At 41.2% G+C, this 17,919-nt stretch overlaps 1 protein-coding gene and 1 long non-coding RNA gene across 3 annotated transcripts; one reads left to right on the top strand and one right to left on the bottom strand.

The window, feature by feature from the left end:
• Positions 1–6,897: 6,897 nt before the first annotated feature.
• On the bottom strand, positions 6,898–17,914 carry LOC125611162. 2 transcript variants are annotated; one of them, XR_007341290.1, is made up of 3 exons: positions 17,695–17,914; positions 16,717–16,857; positions 6,898–8,582 (listed from the first exon to the last, which is right to left on the bottom strand). It is a non-coding gene; the product is annotated as an uncharacterized LOC125611162 (long non-coding RNA). The 2 variants fall into 2 exon arrangements; XR_007341291.1 differs by lacking the exon at positions 6,898–8,582 and adding an exon at positions 13,758–13,889.
• LOC107155960 (oncomodulin) lies at positions 13,067–17,138 on the top strand. The gene is made up of 4 exons (XM_015501990.2): positions 13,067–13,134; positions 13,777–13,909; positions 14,609–14,718; positions 16,822–17,138. The coding sequence occupies exons 1-4, from the start codon at positions 13,074–13,076 to the stop codon at positions 16,845–16,847; spliced, it is 330 nt and encodes a 109-aa protein (XP_015357476.1). The 5' UTR covers positions 13,067–13,073; the 3' UTR covers positions 16,848–17,138.
• Positions 17,915–17,919: the final 5 nt, after the last annotated feature.

Here is a 17,919-nt window from a genome sequence, read left to right on the forward strand (position 1 = left end):
TCTCTAAACTAAAACCAACTTTTCAGAAATATCCTGTTTCTCTGTTTTGTTTTGTTTCTGACAAACAAAAACCAGGGTCAAGACAAAAATCAAATCAGCCTCCACAATTAGCAGATCAAAACGACAACCGAATATTTTTACAATACAGTCTCCTCCTCAAGGTCTCTAACATTCTCTCATTGATTTGTTGGACACCGAGTGCCAAGCGCTCTTTTCCTACTGGTGGGAAACAAGATGAACAAAGACCTTTCCTTCATGGAACACAATGGCTGGTTGGGGAGAAAAACATTTAATCATAAATATATAAATAAATATCACCAGTGTTATGAAGGAGAAGAGAGTAGGATGATAGAAATAACAGCTGGGGTACAGGAATGGCTTCATTGAGGAGATGACATTTAACCCGAGATCTGAAAGACGTGGATGGAATTCTCCAGGCAAAAGTGTTGAAGTAGGAGAGTGTTGGAGTGTGGTGGACGGTGGGGAAGAGGCCCATAGAGATGGCACAACATGTACGAAGACCCTAGAGTACATCTTATCCTAAATGCAATAGGAGACTATCCATTTTTTTTTAAATGCTGTTTTAGACTTAGTGCCTTTGGAACTAAGTGGCTTTGACAACACCATCTTACTTTCTAACAATTCTGTGGGTCCACAAGTTGGGCTGGGCTCAGCTGGGCTCAGCTGGGAAGGCACTTGCATGCTCCACGTGTCAGCTGAGCTCACTCATAGATCTGGGGCCCGGCCAGGAATACTAGGACCATTAGAATGCCCCGGGCCTCGTCCGTCATTGGTCTCTCATTCTCTCATTACAGAGGCTAAGCTGGGCCTGCACAGCTGAATAATCTCAGGATACCAAGGATGAGGAAGAAATAGGAGGACCTCCACAGAACTCTGCAGCAGCCTTGTCCTGGGAGTGCATCAGTCTGATCTGTGGGGACAAAACTCCAGTGGACAGTACTTCCCATTCCCTACCACCTTGTACTGATGAGAAAGGAAGCTGGGAGTTATTTTAAGCAGCGTCAGTTTTAGCAGTTTTAGGCCACCCCAGCTGGAAGCCTGGTGAGCACCAAAGAAGAAAGAGTTAGCAACCCCCAGCCCTTGCTCTCTCAGCACTAGCCCAAGAAGAAGTGGAGCAAAGGCAGAGGCCATCCGTTCTTTTTTTTTTTTTTTTTTTTAATTCTAGGGATTAAACTTAGGGGTACTCGACCACTGAGCCATCCCCAGCCCTATTTTACATTTTATTTAGAGACAGGGTCTCACTGAATTGCTTAGCACCTCGCTTTTGCTGAGACTGTCTTTGAACTTGCGATCCTCCTGCCTCAGCCTCCCAAGCCACTGGGATTACAATACCATGGTACCAGGGAGGCCATCCATTCTTGTCAACTATTTAGATCCTCAATAGAGACAACTCTCATTTTTCATTAAGAATTTTTTTTCCTTCTTCTTCTTTTTTTTTCTGTGCTAATTGGTTGGTGGATATATATATACATATACATATCTGTTCCTTTTTTCACATTGTTAACATTTTTGTGAGTTATTTTTCTTGTCTTATCTTTTAAGGGTCAGGGGTTTGTTTGTTTATTTACTTTCTTATTTTTTTTGTTTCTCTTTCTGTCCCTTCTTCTCCCACCAATAGTCAAATACTCTTGTTCTCTCCCTGACTCTCTCTCTCCCTTTACTTTGCTTTTTCCTATTTTTCTCCTTTATAACTATCATTTACTGTATATCTTCTGCATTCTCTCTTTCACATTTTCAGTGAGTAAACTTTTTTCTACCTTCCTCTCACATTTCCTTTTCTCTTAATGAACTGTATTTTTACCATCATTTAGAACTATTTCGTTTATATAACTTCTTCCCCCACCATTCACATTGTTGCAGCTATTAGTGCTATAGATGATGTAGTTGACACCTGCTGTTTACTTTAATGCCAGATCTAGTTCACGTTTTTTTTTTCTATTGGCAATTGCTGACCCCACCATTCCTATTTTAGGGGTAATCAGTATTGTAGATGTCATAGTAGGCACTAGGTATCAATTTTAATGCAATTTTAACCAAATCACTTGATTTGGTTGCTGCTATTGCTTGTTTTTCCCTTTGCTGTGAACTTCTGGGAAACTACAGGGACATTACAGATTCCTCAACTAAAAACAACTATGGGTGGGGCTGGATTTGTGCCTCAGTGGTAGAGCACTTGCCTAGCATATGTGAGCACTGGGTTTGAGCCTCAGCACCACATAAAGATAAATAAATAAAGGTATTGTCCATCTACAACTAAAATTTTTTTAAAAAATAGAACAGCTATGGGTGGGCCCTCAGGTCCCACTCATGAACATCCACTCTTATAGCCAAAACAGAGAATTAACACAAAGGCTGTGGATACCATGCCTACAAAGAGGTCTCAATCTAAATTACTCTAGGACACTCTGTCAAGAAAAGACCGTGCCCTAGAAAGATTCACTCATAAGAGTGGAAGAGAAATTCATCCTAACAGATGTATAAAACTCAACGCAGGATTACAAGCAATGTGAAAAAAAATAAGGTAATACAATGTCTCCTTAAGTTCACAATTCATTGGTAACTGACCCCAAAGATATTGAAGAGGATGAAATATCATATAAAGACTCATAAGAATGATTATAAAAATGATCAATAAATTTCAAGAGAACACAGAAAATTATTGAATGAATTAATGAAGTTACTACAGGACATGAACAAAAAATTCAATAAAGATATAGAGATATCTAAAAACAGAAATCTTGGAAATGAAAGACACAATAAATCAAATAAAATATTAAGTGAAAAGTCTCTCTAATAGAGTAGACCCTGCTGAAGACAGTATTTCAGAGCTGGAAGATAAAGTGGCCTACCTTGAATATTCAGACAGTATTAAAGAAAAGAAAATAAGTAACTATGACCAGAATATACAAAAACTCTGAAATAACATTAAGAGACCAATTTTAAGAATTATTGGAATTGAAGAGGGTTGTAAGAAGTAGCCTAATGGCACAGGTAACCTCTTCAGGGAAATAATAACAGAAAATTTTCCAAACCTTGAGAATTAGATGGACAGAAGGCACTCAGAACCTCAAATAGACAAGATCAAAAAAGAACCTCACCATGACCTATTATTATTGAAATGCCTAACACAGAGAATAAAGATACAATTTTTAATGCCTCAAGAGAAAAACATCAGATTACATTTAGAGGTGAGCCAATCAGAATTGCTTCCACTTTTTCAGCACAAACTCTTAAGAACCAGAAGGTATTAGAATGGTGTGTTCCAAATAATAGGGCGGGGGGCAGGGGCTGTCAACCAAGATTGCTATATCAAGCAAAGCTATCCTTCATCAAAGAAGAAATTTAAAAAAAATCTTTCACAATAAGCAGAAACTCAAAGAATTCATGACTACTAAGGTGGCACTACATAAAATATTTGAAGAAATATTCCACACAGAAAAAATCAAATGAACAAATCTCATTTGAAGAGTAGCTAAGAAACAGGACCAAATTAAACAATAGAAATAAATCAAAACGGGAAGAATTAAAAAAAAATCTATAGTAACATTGAAAGTAGTCTCAACTCTTCAATTAAGAGACACAGGCTTGCCAGATGTATTTAAAAAACAAGACTGAACTGTATGTTATTTGCAAGAGACTAACCTTGCAGGCAAAGACAGTCACAGACTAAAAGTGAAAAGATGGAAATTTATATATCATGCAAATGGAGCCCCCAAACAAGCAGGAGTAGCTACTCTCATATCAAACAAAGTAGACTTCAAGCTAAAATTAATCAGAAAAAAAAAGAAGGTCACTTCAGGGGCTGGGGCTGTAGCTTAGTGTTAGAGAACTTGTCTTGAATGTGTGAAGTACTGGGTTCAATCTGCAGCACCATATAAAAATAAATAAATAAAGATATTGTACCAACTATAACTAAAAAAAAAAATTTAAAAAGAAGGTCACTTCATACTAGTGAAGGGAATGATCCAATAAGAAGATACAATGATGGGGCTGGGGTGGTGATTCAGTGGTAGAGAGCTTGCCTAGCATGTGTGAGGCACTGAGTTCAATTCTCATCACCACGATAAGTAAAATATTGACATTGACAACTTTATATATATATATATATTATATGATATAATGATAGTAAATATTTATGTCTCAAATGGTACACCTAATTACATAAAACAGACACTCTTGAATTAAAGACTCACATGGACCCCAATACAATAATACTGGGTGATTTCAACACACCTCTCTCACTAATCGATAAGTCATCCAGAATTAACTCAGTAAAGTCTCTTTGGCCCTGGAAAATATTATAAATCAAATAGACCTAACAGATATACATAGGCTATTTCATCTAACAATAGCCAAATACACTTTCTTCTCAGTGACTCATGTTTAGGTTACAAAGCAACTCTTTGTAACCTAAACATACAATTATTTGCATCTGATCAGATAATTAGAAATCAAGACAAGAGAAGAAAATAGAAGACATAAAAACAGGAAAGGAAGAAGAAAAATGATCATTGTTTGCAGATGATACTATCTTACACTTAGAAGATCCAAAAAGCGCCACCAAAAGTCTGCTAGAGTTGATAAACAAATTCAGCAAAGTAGCAGGCTACAAAATCAACATACAAGAATCAGGATCTTTCCTATACACCAATAATGAATCTGCTGAGAAAGAAATTGGTAAACAATCCCATTCACAATAGCCTCAAAAAAAAAAAAAAAAAACTCCTAGGAATAAATCTAACCAAGGAGGTGAAAACTATAGAACATCGAAGAAAGAAATTGAAGAAGATATAAGAAAATGGAAAGACTTGGCATGTTCATGGATAGGCAGAATTAATATTGTTTAAATGCATGCTATCAAAAGCAATGTACAGATTCAATATACTCCCCATCAAAAGACCAATGACATTCTTCACAGAAGTAGGAAAAAAGTCTTAAAATTCATTTGGAAGAATAAAAGATCCAGAATAGTCAAAGCAATTCTGAGCCAAAAAAAGAGAAAGAAATGCTGACAGCATCACAATACCTGACTTCAAATTATACTACAGAGCTATCGTAACAAAAATTGCATGGTACTGGCCTAAAAACAGACACATTGACCCATGGAAATTTATATATCATGCAAATGGAGCCCCCAAACAAGCAGGAGTAGCTACTCTCATATCAAACAAAGTAGACTTCAAGCTAAAATTAATCAGAAAAGAAAAAGAAGGTCATTTCAGGGGCTGGGGCTATAGCTTAGTGTTAGAGAACTTGCCTTGCATGTGTGAGCTATCGTAACAAAAATTGCATGGTACTGGCCTAAAAACAGACACATTGACCCATGCTATAGAATAGAAGACACAGACAAAAACCCACACAGAGATATTTATCCAATCCTAGACAAAGGTGCCAAAACTACACATTGGAGGAAAGACAGCCTTCTTAACAAATGGTGCTGGAGAAACTGGTTATCTACATGTAGAAGAATGAGTCTTGATACTTATTTCTCACCCTGCACAAAAGTCAATTCAAAGTGGATCAAAATCCTAGGAATTAGACCAGAAACTATGCAACTCCTGGAAAAAAATGTAGTGTAAACATTCCAGCATATGGGCCCCTTTCTGTTTCTCTCTTTAGTTTCTCCACCATGAGAGGAACAGATCACCCCTCCCATTTCCTCCCACCATGATGTACCATGTTGCCACAGGCCCAAAGCAAAAGTTATCATGGACTGAAACTAGGAAACAAAATTTACCTTTCTTCCTAAGGGGCTGATTATCTCAGATGTTTTGTCACAGTGACAAAAAGCTGACTAATGCTGTGCATGTGTAATAAGTTGAGTATGTGCCTTGTTTATTCATTTGTTGACTGTTCTGATCTAGGCAAGTATCATCTCAGTGCATATACATGCCAGTCTAGATCCATGCTATGCTTACATCAGGCTTTCCTAATATAATTCTTTTGGTAAACTATGGTAGACTGTCTTGCTCTTAGAAATTCTCCTTAAGAAAATTGGTCCTACCAAAAAACAAATAATCAATAAATGGACTAAGGAACTGAACACACTTCACAAAGAAGAAATACAATTGATCAACAAAGATACAAAAAAATGTTCATCATCTCTAGTAATTGGAGAAAGGCAAATCAAACTACTCTAAGATTTCATCTCACTCCAATGAGAATGGCAGTTATCAAGAATACAAGCAATAATAAGTGTTGGCAAGGACGTGAGGAAAAAGGCACACTCATACATTGCTGGTGGGACTGCAAATTGGGGTAACCAATATGGAAAGCAGTATGGAGATTCCTCAGAAAACTTGGAATGGAACCACCCTTTGACCCAGCTATTCCGCTCCTTGGTTTATACCCAAAGGACTTAAAATCAGCACACTACAGTGACACAGCCACACCAATGTTTATAGCAGCTGAATTCACAATAGCTAAACTGTGGAACCAACCTAGATACCCATCAATAGATGAATGGATAAAGAAACTATAGTATATATACATGATGGAATATTACTCATCCATAAAGAAGAATGAAAATTATGGCATTTGCAGGTAAATGGATGGAAATAGAGAATATCATGCTAAGTGAAATAATCCAAACCCAAAAATCCAAAAGATGAATGTTTTCTCTGATAAGAGGATGCTGATCCATAGGCAGGGGATAGGGAAGAATGGAGGAACTTTGGATTGTGCAGAAGGGAGTGAGAGGAGGGGTCAGGCAGTGGGGATGGGAAGGACAGTAGAATGAGACAGACTGCCATGTATTCTACTGTCATGTATAACTAATTAGAACAAATTTTTAAATTAAAAAAGAAAAGAAAATTGGTCCAGCACACCCATGGTCCTGGATCTAGTACAAATTATCAAGAACAGGTGGGAACATGCCCCACTCTCCACCCTCCCATCATGGACTGCAATGATGCTCAGGATCACGTGTGTGACGTTCTCCCAGGTCAAGGGAAGGGAGCGGCTGGGTTATGTGAATGATTCTATGTTGGACAGTTCTTTGTCCAGCGGCTTCAAGACAAACTTGTGCCTCTTTTAGCTGTCTAAGGTGAAGAAGGGGCTCTAGGAATCCAAGGGCCTGAGTGTCTTTGGAATTTTTTAGCTGGTACCAAGGATGAGTTCTGGGTCTACCACTTAAGTAGCTATTTGACTTTCCAAAGTGTCACTGTTTTTTTTTTTTTTTTTTTTTGCTCTCTTTCCCTCCATCCTTTCATTTTTTTTTTCTTTTTGTGTGGTGGCGTGATGCTAGGGATGAAACCCAGGGCCTCGTGCATGCCAGGCAAGTGCTCTACCACTGAGCTGCACCCCCAAGTCACTGGAATGTCACTTAACCTCTCTTTCCCCTCATGGGGATGATGATATTTCACAGATTTGTTACAATAAATGACTTAATGATGTGCTTTGGATAAACTGGGCAATATTGTACTTGTATCTATAAACCACCAGCAGGGCTAGCTTTGTGGATGTGGGGCCTGTACAGTCTCTAGGGCCCTGCACTTGGAAGGGGACCACACTTGCCTTACAGTTCGTGGACATCAGATTGAAATTCTTAATAACTTGAACAAGAAGACTCACATTTTCATTTTTGCACTGGGCCCACAGATGACGTTGCTGATGGTAGGTATGAGCCTTATTTCATTGCCAGACCTGTAGTAGGTCATGAGGGATGTATCTGGTCCCAGGAGTGATAAAAACTCCAAACCCAGGACACACCAACTCTCCTATACATGGGCTGTATGCTTCCTTGGCTAGGAACTTAGCTGTAAACCACGCAAGGTGCAAGGTGTCCGTCTCTTTCAGCCCTAAGATGTTTTACAGTCTCCATTAGTAGCTGTGCCTCACTAAGGAGCGTGGCCTAAGCCCCCATGATTAAACTTATTTACCCAATTATTGCTGAGTCTCTTTGGGTGAGGAAAGGCAATCCACCTCTAGAAAAGAGTCTCATCTATAAATAAAGACACTCTGGTAACTCTAGAATCCCCTTCTTCCCATATCACCACACAGAGACATCAGCTCAATGCTGAAGTTCAGATTTTTCAGTTTTTCTAACTTGTCAGTCAGATGTTGCTTTCCTGTGGGCCTTGCTGTTTCATCGCTGATATTTAAGAATCTCAGCTTTTAATGTCACCATATAGCTTGCTGTGGACCTGTAAGACACTGGAGAATTTCCTTTGGTGTTTGGAATTTGTCTGCCACAGAAGTCTCTCTTGCTGTTCTGATAACATTTTCAGGAAAACTGTTTCCATTGTTGGTCGGTGTCAGGAAGTTGCCTGACTTGGAAATTCCATGCAAAGCGTGGACTCTCTTAGAATGCATGGGGGATGTTTCCGCCATGCTGGTCATAGTTTAAAGGAGACATCAGGTGCCCATCAAGTCCACCTTAGAATCTCTTGTCTCCACTGCTGGACCCTCCAATGTTGTCCATTGCCAGGTGCTGGGGATTGAGGATGGAACAGCACATGCAAACCCTGCCTTCCAGAAATGTCCATTTGGGAGAGGAGAGGACAAGCAACCAACCAGTACACAAGGAGGCAAACCAGATCATTCCAGATCACAGAAAGTGCCTAGGATGAAAAACAGAGTGTGTTGAGATTGGGATGGCCACAGGGAGGTCTGTCTGCAATGGGGCCAGAACAGCGTTGTCCTTCAAGCTGCTGGATAACTTCCTTCCATCCCAAGGCACAGCGCCTAGTGGTTCCATCAAGCATCTCCATTCACAGTCCTGCTATGAACACTAGAAGTCCCAGAGTCTAGTAGCTGGGTCCTGGCTTATGGGAACCCTCCAAAGCCCTCCAATCATTCAGCCAAGAGGACAATGCCTGAGCCACCACCTGCACCCAGCATACCTCAAGGCCAAAGTCACAGGGCAAGACCCTCGTCCTTCTCCGCCCAACAACCACTCTTTGGAGGTAACAACCACTGTTTTTTAAGTCGACTTTCTATCAGAGTAAAACACACATAACAGGAAAGCATCTGATAAATCTCCCTAAAATAAAAATGCCCACACACCAGCAGTCAGATCAAGAAATAAAACATTATCAGCACCCCAGGACCTCCCCACCCTCAGGAATTACCCCCTCCTGGAGGGTACCTGCTCCTCTCTTTGAGCACCATACATATTTGCCTGGAATAGCTTCATTTGTAAAAGACTTTACTACAGGGCCAAGGAGGTAGCTCAGTGGTAGAGCACTTTACCACTGAGCTACTTCCCCAGCCCTTGTTATTTTTTAAATTTTTTAAAAAAATATTTATTTTTTTTAGTTGTACACAATAACTTTATTTTGTTTATTTGTTTTTATGTGGTGCTGAGGATCGAACCCAGGGCCTCACACATGCTAGGAAAACGCTCTACCGCTGAGCCACAACCCCAGCCCCTACTTTTTTAATTTTTGAGGCAGGGTTTTGCTAAGTTGCCTGTCTGGCCTCATACTTGCTGCAATCCTCTCCCGAGTCATTGGAATTATAGGCATACACCACCACGCCTGGCTACATCCACACTTGTAAAAGGGGAAGCTGAGGCTCAATGTCAGAGACTTGCTTAAGTTCACATCGTCCGTAAATATGTTCACTGAGTGTCTGAAATGTGACAAGGGATGTTCCGCTGAGAAGCTAAAGACAAAAGTGGACAATGGCCAGACCCTCTGTAAAAACAGAACTCTGGCCCATTCTCTAGAGCAACCAGCCCAGGAAGCCAGTGCTCCTCTAAGTTGGATTTGGAGGTCAGACCACTGCCTCAAGCAAATAGTCCAGGAAGCCAAACACTCACCCTGTATAATCCGCTCCCAGTAGCCAGGACTTGGTTAATAACTGCCAGCTTCCCTAATTTTTGTCCCTACTTCCAATTTAGAACCTACCAGAGAATGCCACTTGCCACTTGCGTTCGCCAGGACAATCACCTAGGATGCCCCACTTCTAACGAATCACCTCCAACATGTTTATTCATCCTCTTTTATCACTATTTTCTATCAAAGCAACCAGCAAGAACATCTAAAGTATCTTGTTTAACCCATACGCTATTTTCACTTAACTGGGCAAATTGTATTAGACCTATTGTGTGTGTGTGTGTATGGTACCAGGGATTGAACCCAGGAGTTCTTAGCCACTAAGCCACATCCCAACCCTTTTTCATATTTTATCTAAAGACAGGGCCTCACTGGGTTGCTTAGGGGCCTCGATACATTGCTGAGGCTAGCCTCAAATTTGCAATCCTCCTGCCTCAGCCTTTCATTTTTTTTTTACATTTTTATCTCTGTGGACAATTGTAAACACTTCCATGAGGAATGTTTGGCCAGTTCCTATGACAATTTAATGTTAGGAAATTGAATTCAGATAACTTCTTTTGTTTTGGTTTTTGTTTAGTTGTTGGGAATCAAACCCTGGCTGGGCCTCACACATTAGGAAAGGCCTCTACCACTGAGCTACATTCCCTACCCCCACCCACACCTAATTCAAAACTCTCAAAATTTATTTTCAGATTTTTTTTAAGGACTGGGCAGGTTGATACTGATTTGTAATAGGGTTTTAAGGTTCTTTTTACTATTTTTATTTATTCTCTGATCAAATAGCTACTGACCACCCTCTAAGGCCCCTCTCTAGTATTCTGGAATTCTTTGCTTTTAAGCTATCTGGATGTTTCTGATTGCAATATGGGATATATTTCTACACCTAAAAAAAAAAATCACCTCAAATCCAGCCTTTAAAAAGAAAATCTGGCCAGTTGTTATGGCTCATGCCTATAATCTCAGTGACTTGGGAGGCTGAGGAAGGAGGATCGCAAATTGAGGCCAGCCTCAGCAACTTAACAAGGCCCTGTCTCAAAATAAAATAAAAACAGGCAGGAGGTACGACTCAGTGGTAGAACACCCCTGGGTTCAATCCCCAGTACAAAAAAAAAAATGTCCCAAATGGATGAACCTTGGGGACATGAAGCTAGCTGAAATAAGCCAGTCACAAAAGAAAAACATCACATGATTCCATCTAGATGAGAGACCGAGAGTAGTCAAACTCTTAGAAACAGAAAGTAGAATAGAGTTTGCCAGGGGGTGGGGAAGAGTGTAGAGTCTCAGTTTTGTAAAATGAAAGTTTTAGTGATCTATTGAGCAATAATTTGTACATGGTTAACACTATTGTAGTGTGTGTACAATTCAAAATGGTTAAGATGGACTGGGCATGGTGGCACACTCCTGGAAACCCAGTACTCAGGAGACTGAGACAGGAGGATCACAAGTTCAAGGCCAGCATGGGCAACTTAGGAAGGCCCTGTCTCTAAATAAAAAATTAAAAAGGACAAGGGATGTAGTTCAGTGGTTAAGCACCCCTGGGTTGCATCGCCAGTCTCCCCACCTCCAGAAAAAAAAGAGAGAGGGCCAGGGTTGTAGCTCAGTGGTAGAGCGCTTGCCTAGCATCCGTGATGCACTGGGTTCGATCCCCAGCACCACATGAAAAAAATAAAAATAAATAAATAAAGGCATTGTGTCCATCTACAAATATATCAGGGAGACCCTGTCCCTAAATAAAATACAAAATAGGGCTGGGTGTGTGACTCAGTGGTGGGGGGGCCCCTGAGCTCAATCCCTGGTACCACCCAAAAACAAACAAACAACTTGAGATCTCAAATCATAATATTGTTATCTACAAATATGAGTTTGGGGGCTGGGCATAATTATTTGCTTTCCTTTGTTTTGTCTTCTGAGCATGTGCAGATCACTGGGAAATGTCAAAGTCAAGACTTGTAGGAAAGTCACCTAACCAGCGTGTCTCCTTTGCTGGACAAGCCCCGTGTGTCCATCTGATGACACTGACTCTGAGTCTGTCAACCCTGGATTGAGGTCAGCCTCCCACATCCACGGTTTCAGAAGCTAAAAATGGACCTGCCTCAAACGGCAGCCACTAAGATCTGGGGGACCTTTTCAGCTTACAGAGCACCCTAATGTGTGCTTATCTCATTTCAGCCACTGGCCCCTCCTTATCAGGCTTCCAGTATCTGCTCCACGTTTTGCCAAGCAGGTTTGTTTGCAGAATCGAAACCTTAGTTAGGTTTTGTTGAGGTGTTTTTTTTTGTTTTGTTTTGTTTTTAAAACAGGCTGTTCCCAACCACATTCACTTGAGATATAAATAGAAGAATAAAAGGAGGTTTAATTAGTAAAGTAAGACATTTGAGCTACATCTATTTGATCCTTAAGAAGGAAATCTAAGAGGTTGTAACTATCACTTTTTCAATCCTATATAAGGTAGGTCAGTAAGGTAGCAGAAGCACATCTATGTTTTTCTCCTTGAACTTTTTCTCCCCTGATTCTTCTTGGGGGAAAATCTAAAACGGTGAGTAGCTATGGACCTACCAGACCCCAAGCTCTTCTTCCCCTCATGCATTCATATTAGGTTTGTGCATGCTGTGCTCAGATTTTTCTCTTCCCATGACTTTGGCACTTGGAAGGATTTTGATCTCTAGTAGACCGGCTTTTCATCCATCTAATTCCTATCCTTCAGGAGAGATAGCATATCTTCCACAGAAGATCTGCAAGCAACTCAGGCTGTATCGGGGCCCATGTGGAATTTGCAACAATGCAATTCTCTGGCTGATGTATGAAAATGCTATTGCATTTGCAATGTGGTTTATTTTTGAATGATTTGCAGCCACCTATGTAAATGATTATGTAAATACAATTTTATAAGAAAACGGAATCAAATAGTTCTTTAGGTCGTATATTTTTATTTCATCTTTGGAGTGTATTCAGGAGATGGTGCTGAGACAAAGAGGGCTGGGATCTTTCCCATATCTGGTTTTGTTTGGATATTCTTTCCCATCACCCTTATTGCATTTTAAAAATTCTAGACAGGGGCTGAGGATGTAGCTCAGCGGTACAGCACTTGCCTAGCATGTGCAAAGCTCAGAGTTCAATCCCCAGCCCTGCAAAATAATTTTAAGAGGAGAATAAAATTTCTAGACAAATATACAGCTTCAATAAGCCCAGGAAGGTACCTACCCTTCACCTGGATGTGCCTGTTCATCCTTGCTATTTATCACATCTCCTTCATTCCACGTGACTAGGTGGAAAATGAGCATCACAGATGTGCTTAGTGCTGATGACATCGCTGCTGCCCTGCAGGAATGCCAAGGTAAGGGTGTGTACGGCAGGTGCAGGCTGTCCCCCCATAGTCCCACCTCCAGCCAAGCAACAAAAATCGAAATGTGACCCTTGCTGGAAGACTCATGGAATCAGAGAATGAAAATGCTAATACATTAGATATAGGAATCTGGGATCTAAGCCTGTGATGGCACTTCCGTAAGATGAAAGAATCATAAAAGGGGCCTTGGAGGTAGAGGAGGGGTCAATGGATGCAATTCAGCCTGTTTGCATTTCTCCACTAATTACAACAGTGATGTTGGAGGCTTGGAAATACAATCCTTTGAGTGGGAGGGAGTTCGGGGGCAGGCACAGAGCAGAGAAGGGAGAGGGAGATGGGATGAAATCAAGAAGAAAGATCTGGGGCTGGGGGCTAGGTGGTAAATTGCTTTCAGAGCATGCATGAGGCCCTGGCTTCAATCAAAAACAAATAACCCTATAATCCCAGTCACTAGGAAGACTAACGCAGGAGGATCTCAAGTTCAAAGCCAGCCTCAGCAATTTAGCAAGGCTCTAAGCAATTTAGTGAGACCCTGAACCACCAGGCTTAGAGAATCCTTGTGGATCAGCACCTTGGCCCAGATATGGAATGGAATCCAATGAGCATCAGAATAACCCATTTTCTGTTCTTTAGACCCAGATACCTTTGAACCCCAAAAATTCTTCCAGACATCAGGCCTCTCCAAGATGTCAGCCAGTCAGGTGAAGGATGTTTTCCGATTCATAGACAATGATCAGAGTGGATATCTGGATGAAGAAGAGCTTAAGTAAGCTGTGTCCTGAGCACCCCCAGGATTGCTAGGTGGGGCTGGTGTGCAGGGGGCCCAGTTTGCTTGGTATTTCTGAATGGCCAGGCTTGGCATTGGGCATCCAATTGACTGAGACTCATCAAAGCCAAGTCAGAGGGCCGCACTTCTATGCATGCAAAGCAGTAAACTTGGGCACTGAAAACCATAGCTGCAAAGATTTCTTAGTCTAAGAGATTTCCTTTGCAAATGGAATTGACAAAACTCTTAAAAATAAAATATCTACCATTGTTTTGCTTGGATCCACGAAGCGTCCCTTTGATTCAGGGATATTATGAAAGTACTTTTTAAAAACCTGTGTTTTCAGCATATTAGTCCTTTGCTTTCTAAGACCTTGACTGATCATTGCAATTACTAGAAACAAAAGGTTGGTTTAAAGAAAAGAAAGGTCTGGGTGTGGTGGTGCACACCTATAATCCCAACCTCAGGAGGCTGAGGCAGGAGGATTGCCAGCCTCAGTAACTTAGTGAACTCCTGTTTCAATCCCCAGTGCAGGGGTAGGGGGAGGAGAAGAAAAGAAAGAATGGAAGGGAGGGAGGGAGGGAGGCAGAGAGAGAGACACAGAGCAAGAGAAAGGGAAGAAGGAAGGGTGAAAGGAAAGAGGGAAAGAGAGACACAGGTTCTTTTAGAAAATTCCCACCAATCTTTATGATCCTATAGGTTTTTCCTCCAGAAGTTTGAGAGTGGTGCTAGAGAACTGACCGAGTCAGAAACCAAGTCCTTGATGGCCGCTGCAGATAATGATGGAGATGGAAAAATTGGGGCTGATGGTACGTCCACATCCGTGCGTAGCATGAACATGTTAGTTTTGGGATTATCCGCAGGGGCTTGGCTGCTGACATCAAAGAGATGGAGGCTTTGAATCCCCCTTTCTTAACCTTGCTAAACCTCAACCTTCTCATCTGTAAAATGGGACTAAAAAGCAAGGCTGCCAATGTTGTGTGTAAAAATTCTGCCATTACTGGAGATGTTGCTCAGAGGGCCCTGGGTTCATTCCTCAGCACCAGACAGGCAGACAGACACACACACATACACACACACAAAAAAAATTCTGGCTTAAAGCCCAGGATATATATCATAGAAGCTGGTCCCTCTGATTATTATTGATGAATTAGGAGGAAAAAAAATTGGTTGGGAATGGTGGTGCACACCTGTAATCCCAGCTACTCAGGAGGCTGCAGCAAGAGGATCACAAGTTTGAGGCCAGCCTGGGCAATTTAGTGAGATCTTGCCTTTAAAAAACGAAAACAAACAAACAAATAAAACACTGGTTGTAGCTTATTGGTAGGGTGCCCCTTGGCTCAATCCCCAGTACAGCAAAACAAAAACAAATACAAAAAAAAAAAGAAAGAAAATATCCTTGGGGCTGAGGATGGGGAGGTGACTCGGTGGATCAATGCCTGCCTGGTGCACATGAGGCCCCAAATTCCATCCCAGCACTGCCAAAGAAAAGAAAAAAATTCCTTTACCCCAGTAGGGGACTAGTGAGCTGCCTGGCCAGTTATTTTCAGCATGCACTAATGCACTTCAAAAATCATGCAAGAATCTGAGCCCCTCTGGATAAAGGAAGGATGGGCATTCTCAGGATTGTGTCATATCAAAGAGTCTACTGTCTTGCACTGAAAATCCTCTAAGCTTTCAAGGGTTTAAACAAAGACATTTTAGTGGACATTAGACTCTCAAATGCATAATTAAGCAGAAGACAAATAAGTCAGCCACCATTTATGGAGCTTTCTATGTGCAGCTCCCTAGATTCAAATGTCATCATAGTCACATGGCTGCAGGTTATGATTTTTAGGGACTTTGTGCCTGATAAATCAGAGGGTTCTGCTAATAGTGGCACTAGTTTGAAACTTAAATTTGCTACCTTAGATCCGTACTTTTTCCCTTTTTGGGGGATTGAATTTAGGGCTTGGCACATGCTAGGTAAACGCTCTGCCACTGAGCTAAATCCCGAGCCTTTAGATCCTTATTCTTATTGTTATTTTTTGGTACCAGGAGCACTTAGCCACTGATCTACATCCCCAGGCCCCCCTCCCTTTTTAAAAAATATGTATTTTATTTAAAGACAGGGTCTCTCTGAATTGCTTAGGGCCTTGCTAAATTGCTGAAGCCGGCTTTGAACATGTGATCCTCCTGCCTCAGTCTTCTGACCCACTGGGATTACAGGTGTGTGCCACCACACCCAGCTATATTCTTATTTTTAAAATCTGTTTAAAACGATATCACTATAGATTACTATTCAGGAGTTAATGCTGCTGTAGACAACTCAGAAATTTAGCTCAGGCCTGGGGAGGCTAATTTATTTACACATGAGCAAGAAAGATTTCCAGACAAAATTTACCAAAGTAACTCTCCCAGATTTCAATTTCAATCTGCAGCATCCACATCTTATTATTCTCATCATCTTTCTTGTAGTAATATAAACTCTGAGGGATGAGGTTAGCTCATGTGAATGTTACCTAAAAATGCAATATACTGCTGCAGAAAAAGGGAAGAACAATCTCCCATTTTTGTCTTAAATTGACCCAACACAGAGCTAAATGTTTGCAGATTGCAATAGATGATGATATTGAATGCCTTCCTTGTTGGAGGGAAAATATGGAGTTGGTGAGTTCTACTGAGTAGAACTGCATTGAGTTCAGCTGTTGCCAAGCTGAAGATGTTTGTTGAACGAGATTACACAGAGGGGTGGGAGGCTGTAGACTCCCTGGAGCTGCAGTTGTTGATGCCCACCTTTCTCTTCCTTCCAAGGGGATCATGCTTACCATCTGAGTATCGGCTTCAGTGTTCCCTCTTGGATCTATCACAGTGATAGTGCATCTGGAGAGTCCTGAGCCGTCTCCACTGACCTGTCACCTTTTATGTTCTAGAATTCCAAGAGATGGTGCATTCTTAAAGGCCCCAGTCTATGGAGAAAAAAAAAAAAAAGAAGAAGAAGAAGAAGAAGAAGAAGAAGGAACACTCAGTTGGAAAACCTGCAAAGCCCTCAGAATGGGAAGCCCCACATCCTACCCTGAACTCATTTATCAAGTCCCCTTGAAATGCTGCTGCAATTTGCTCATTGTTTGAGTGAGGAAATAAGTCAGTCCATAGTTTTTTAGTGGTGAGTTGGTCCCATTATTTCTCTAAGGACTCCCCGCAGGCAATGCCTTTAAAATCACCCAATAAAGACAGTTCTTCATCAATGGCTGACGTGTGGGTGTGTTTTTTTCTCAGCCAGGTGAAGGTACCAAAGCAAGTGGGACCAAGGGCTTGTCCAAAGATCTTGGGTCCCATCAGGTGCTGAGCAAGCCATACCGGCATTGGGTAGGAGGAAACAGGAAAATCAGGTTTAAAAAAATAAATGGTGTAGTTGTGCAAGGATTCTGCTCTGATATTCATCTTATTCTGAAATTAATATGAAGAGGTTTCAGCCAGCACAAAATCACTCTTACTGATGTGTTTTCTGATACTGGGTGTTACATTGCTCTAGGGAAGACTTAAGTAAAAGCAAACAGGATGAGACAGATCAACGTATGGAGACTTGCTATGGAGTCTCCATAAAGCTACGGAGACTTACTAACCTCATTTAACACAAACAGACTCATTTTCAGGCTTAATTTTTTTTCTTAGAGAAAAAAAATGAACTCATGGGCTAGGGATACAGCTCAGTGGTAGAACACTTAACCAGGATGCCTGAGGCCCTGAGTTCCATCCCAATAGAGCAAAAAAAGAAATAAAAATGAGCTCTCAGAGAGACTTACCTGCCCTCACCTCCCCCTTCTTCTTGGCCACCATTTTCCTGGCTCTTAGGTGACACCACCTGAGCCGATTACACCTAGAATGGCCTTCCCATTCGAGGCCAGTCTCAAGGGTCCTGTTACAGGGCTGTCATGAAGATTGGGCAGTCTCGGGCCAGGAAATTCTCATCTGTCTGTCTTCCAACTGGCACACAAAGCTGTTCTCTGGCTGATCCTGAGAGCTGGGGA

The sequence above is a fragment of the Marmota marmota genome, unplaced genomic scaffold, assembly GCF_001458135.2.
Source record: "Marmota marmota marmota unplaced genomic scaffold, marMar, whole genome shotgun sequence".
NCBI lineage: Eukaryota > Metazoa > Chordata > Mammalia > Rodentia > Sciuridae > Marmota > Marmota marmota.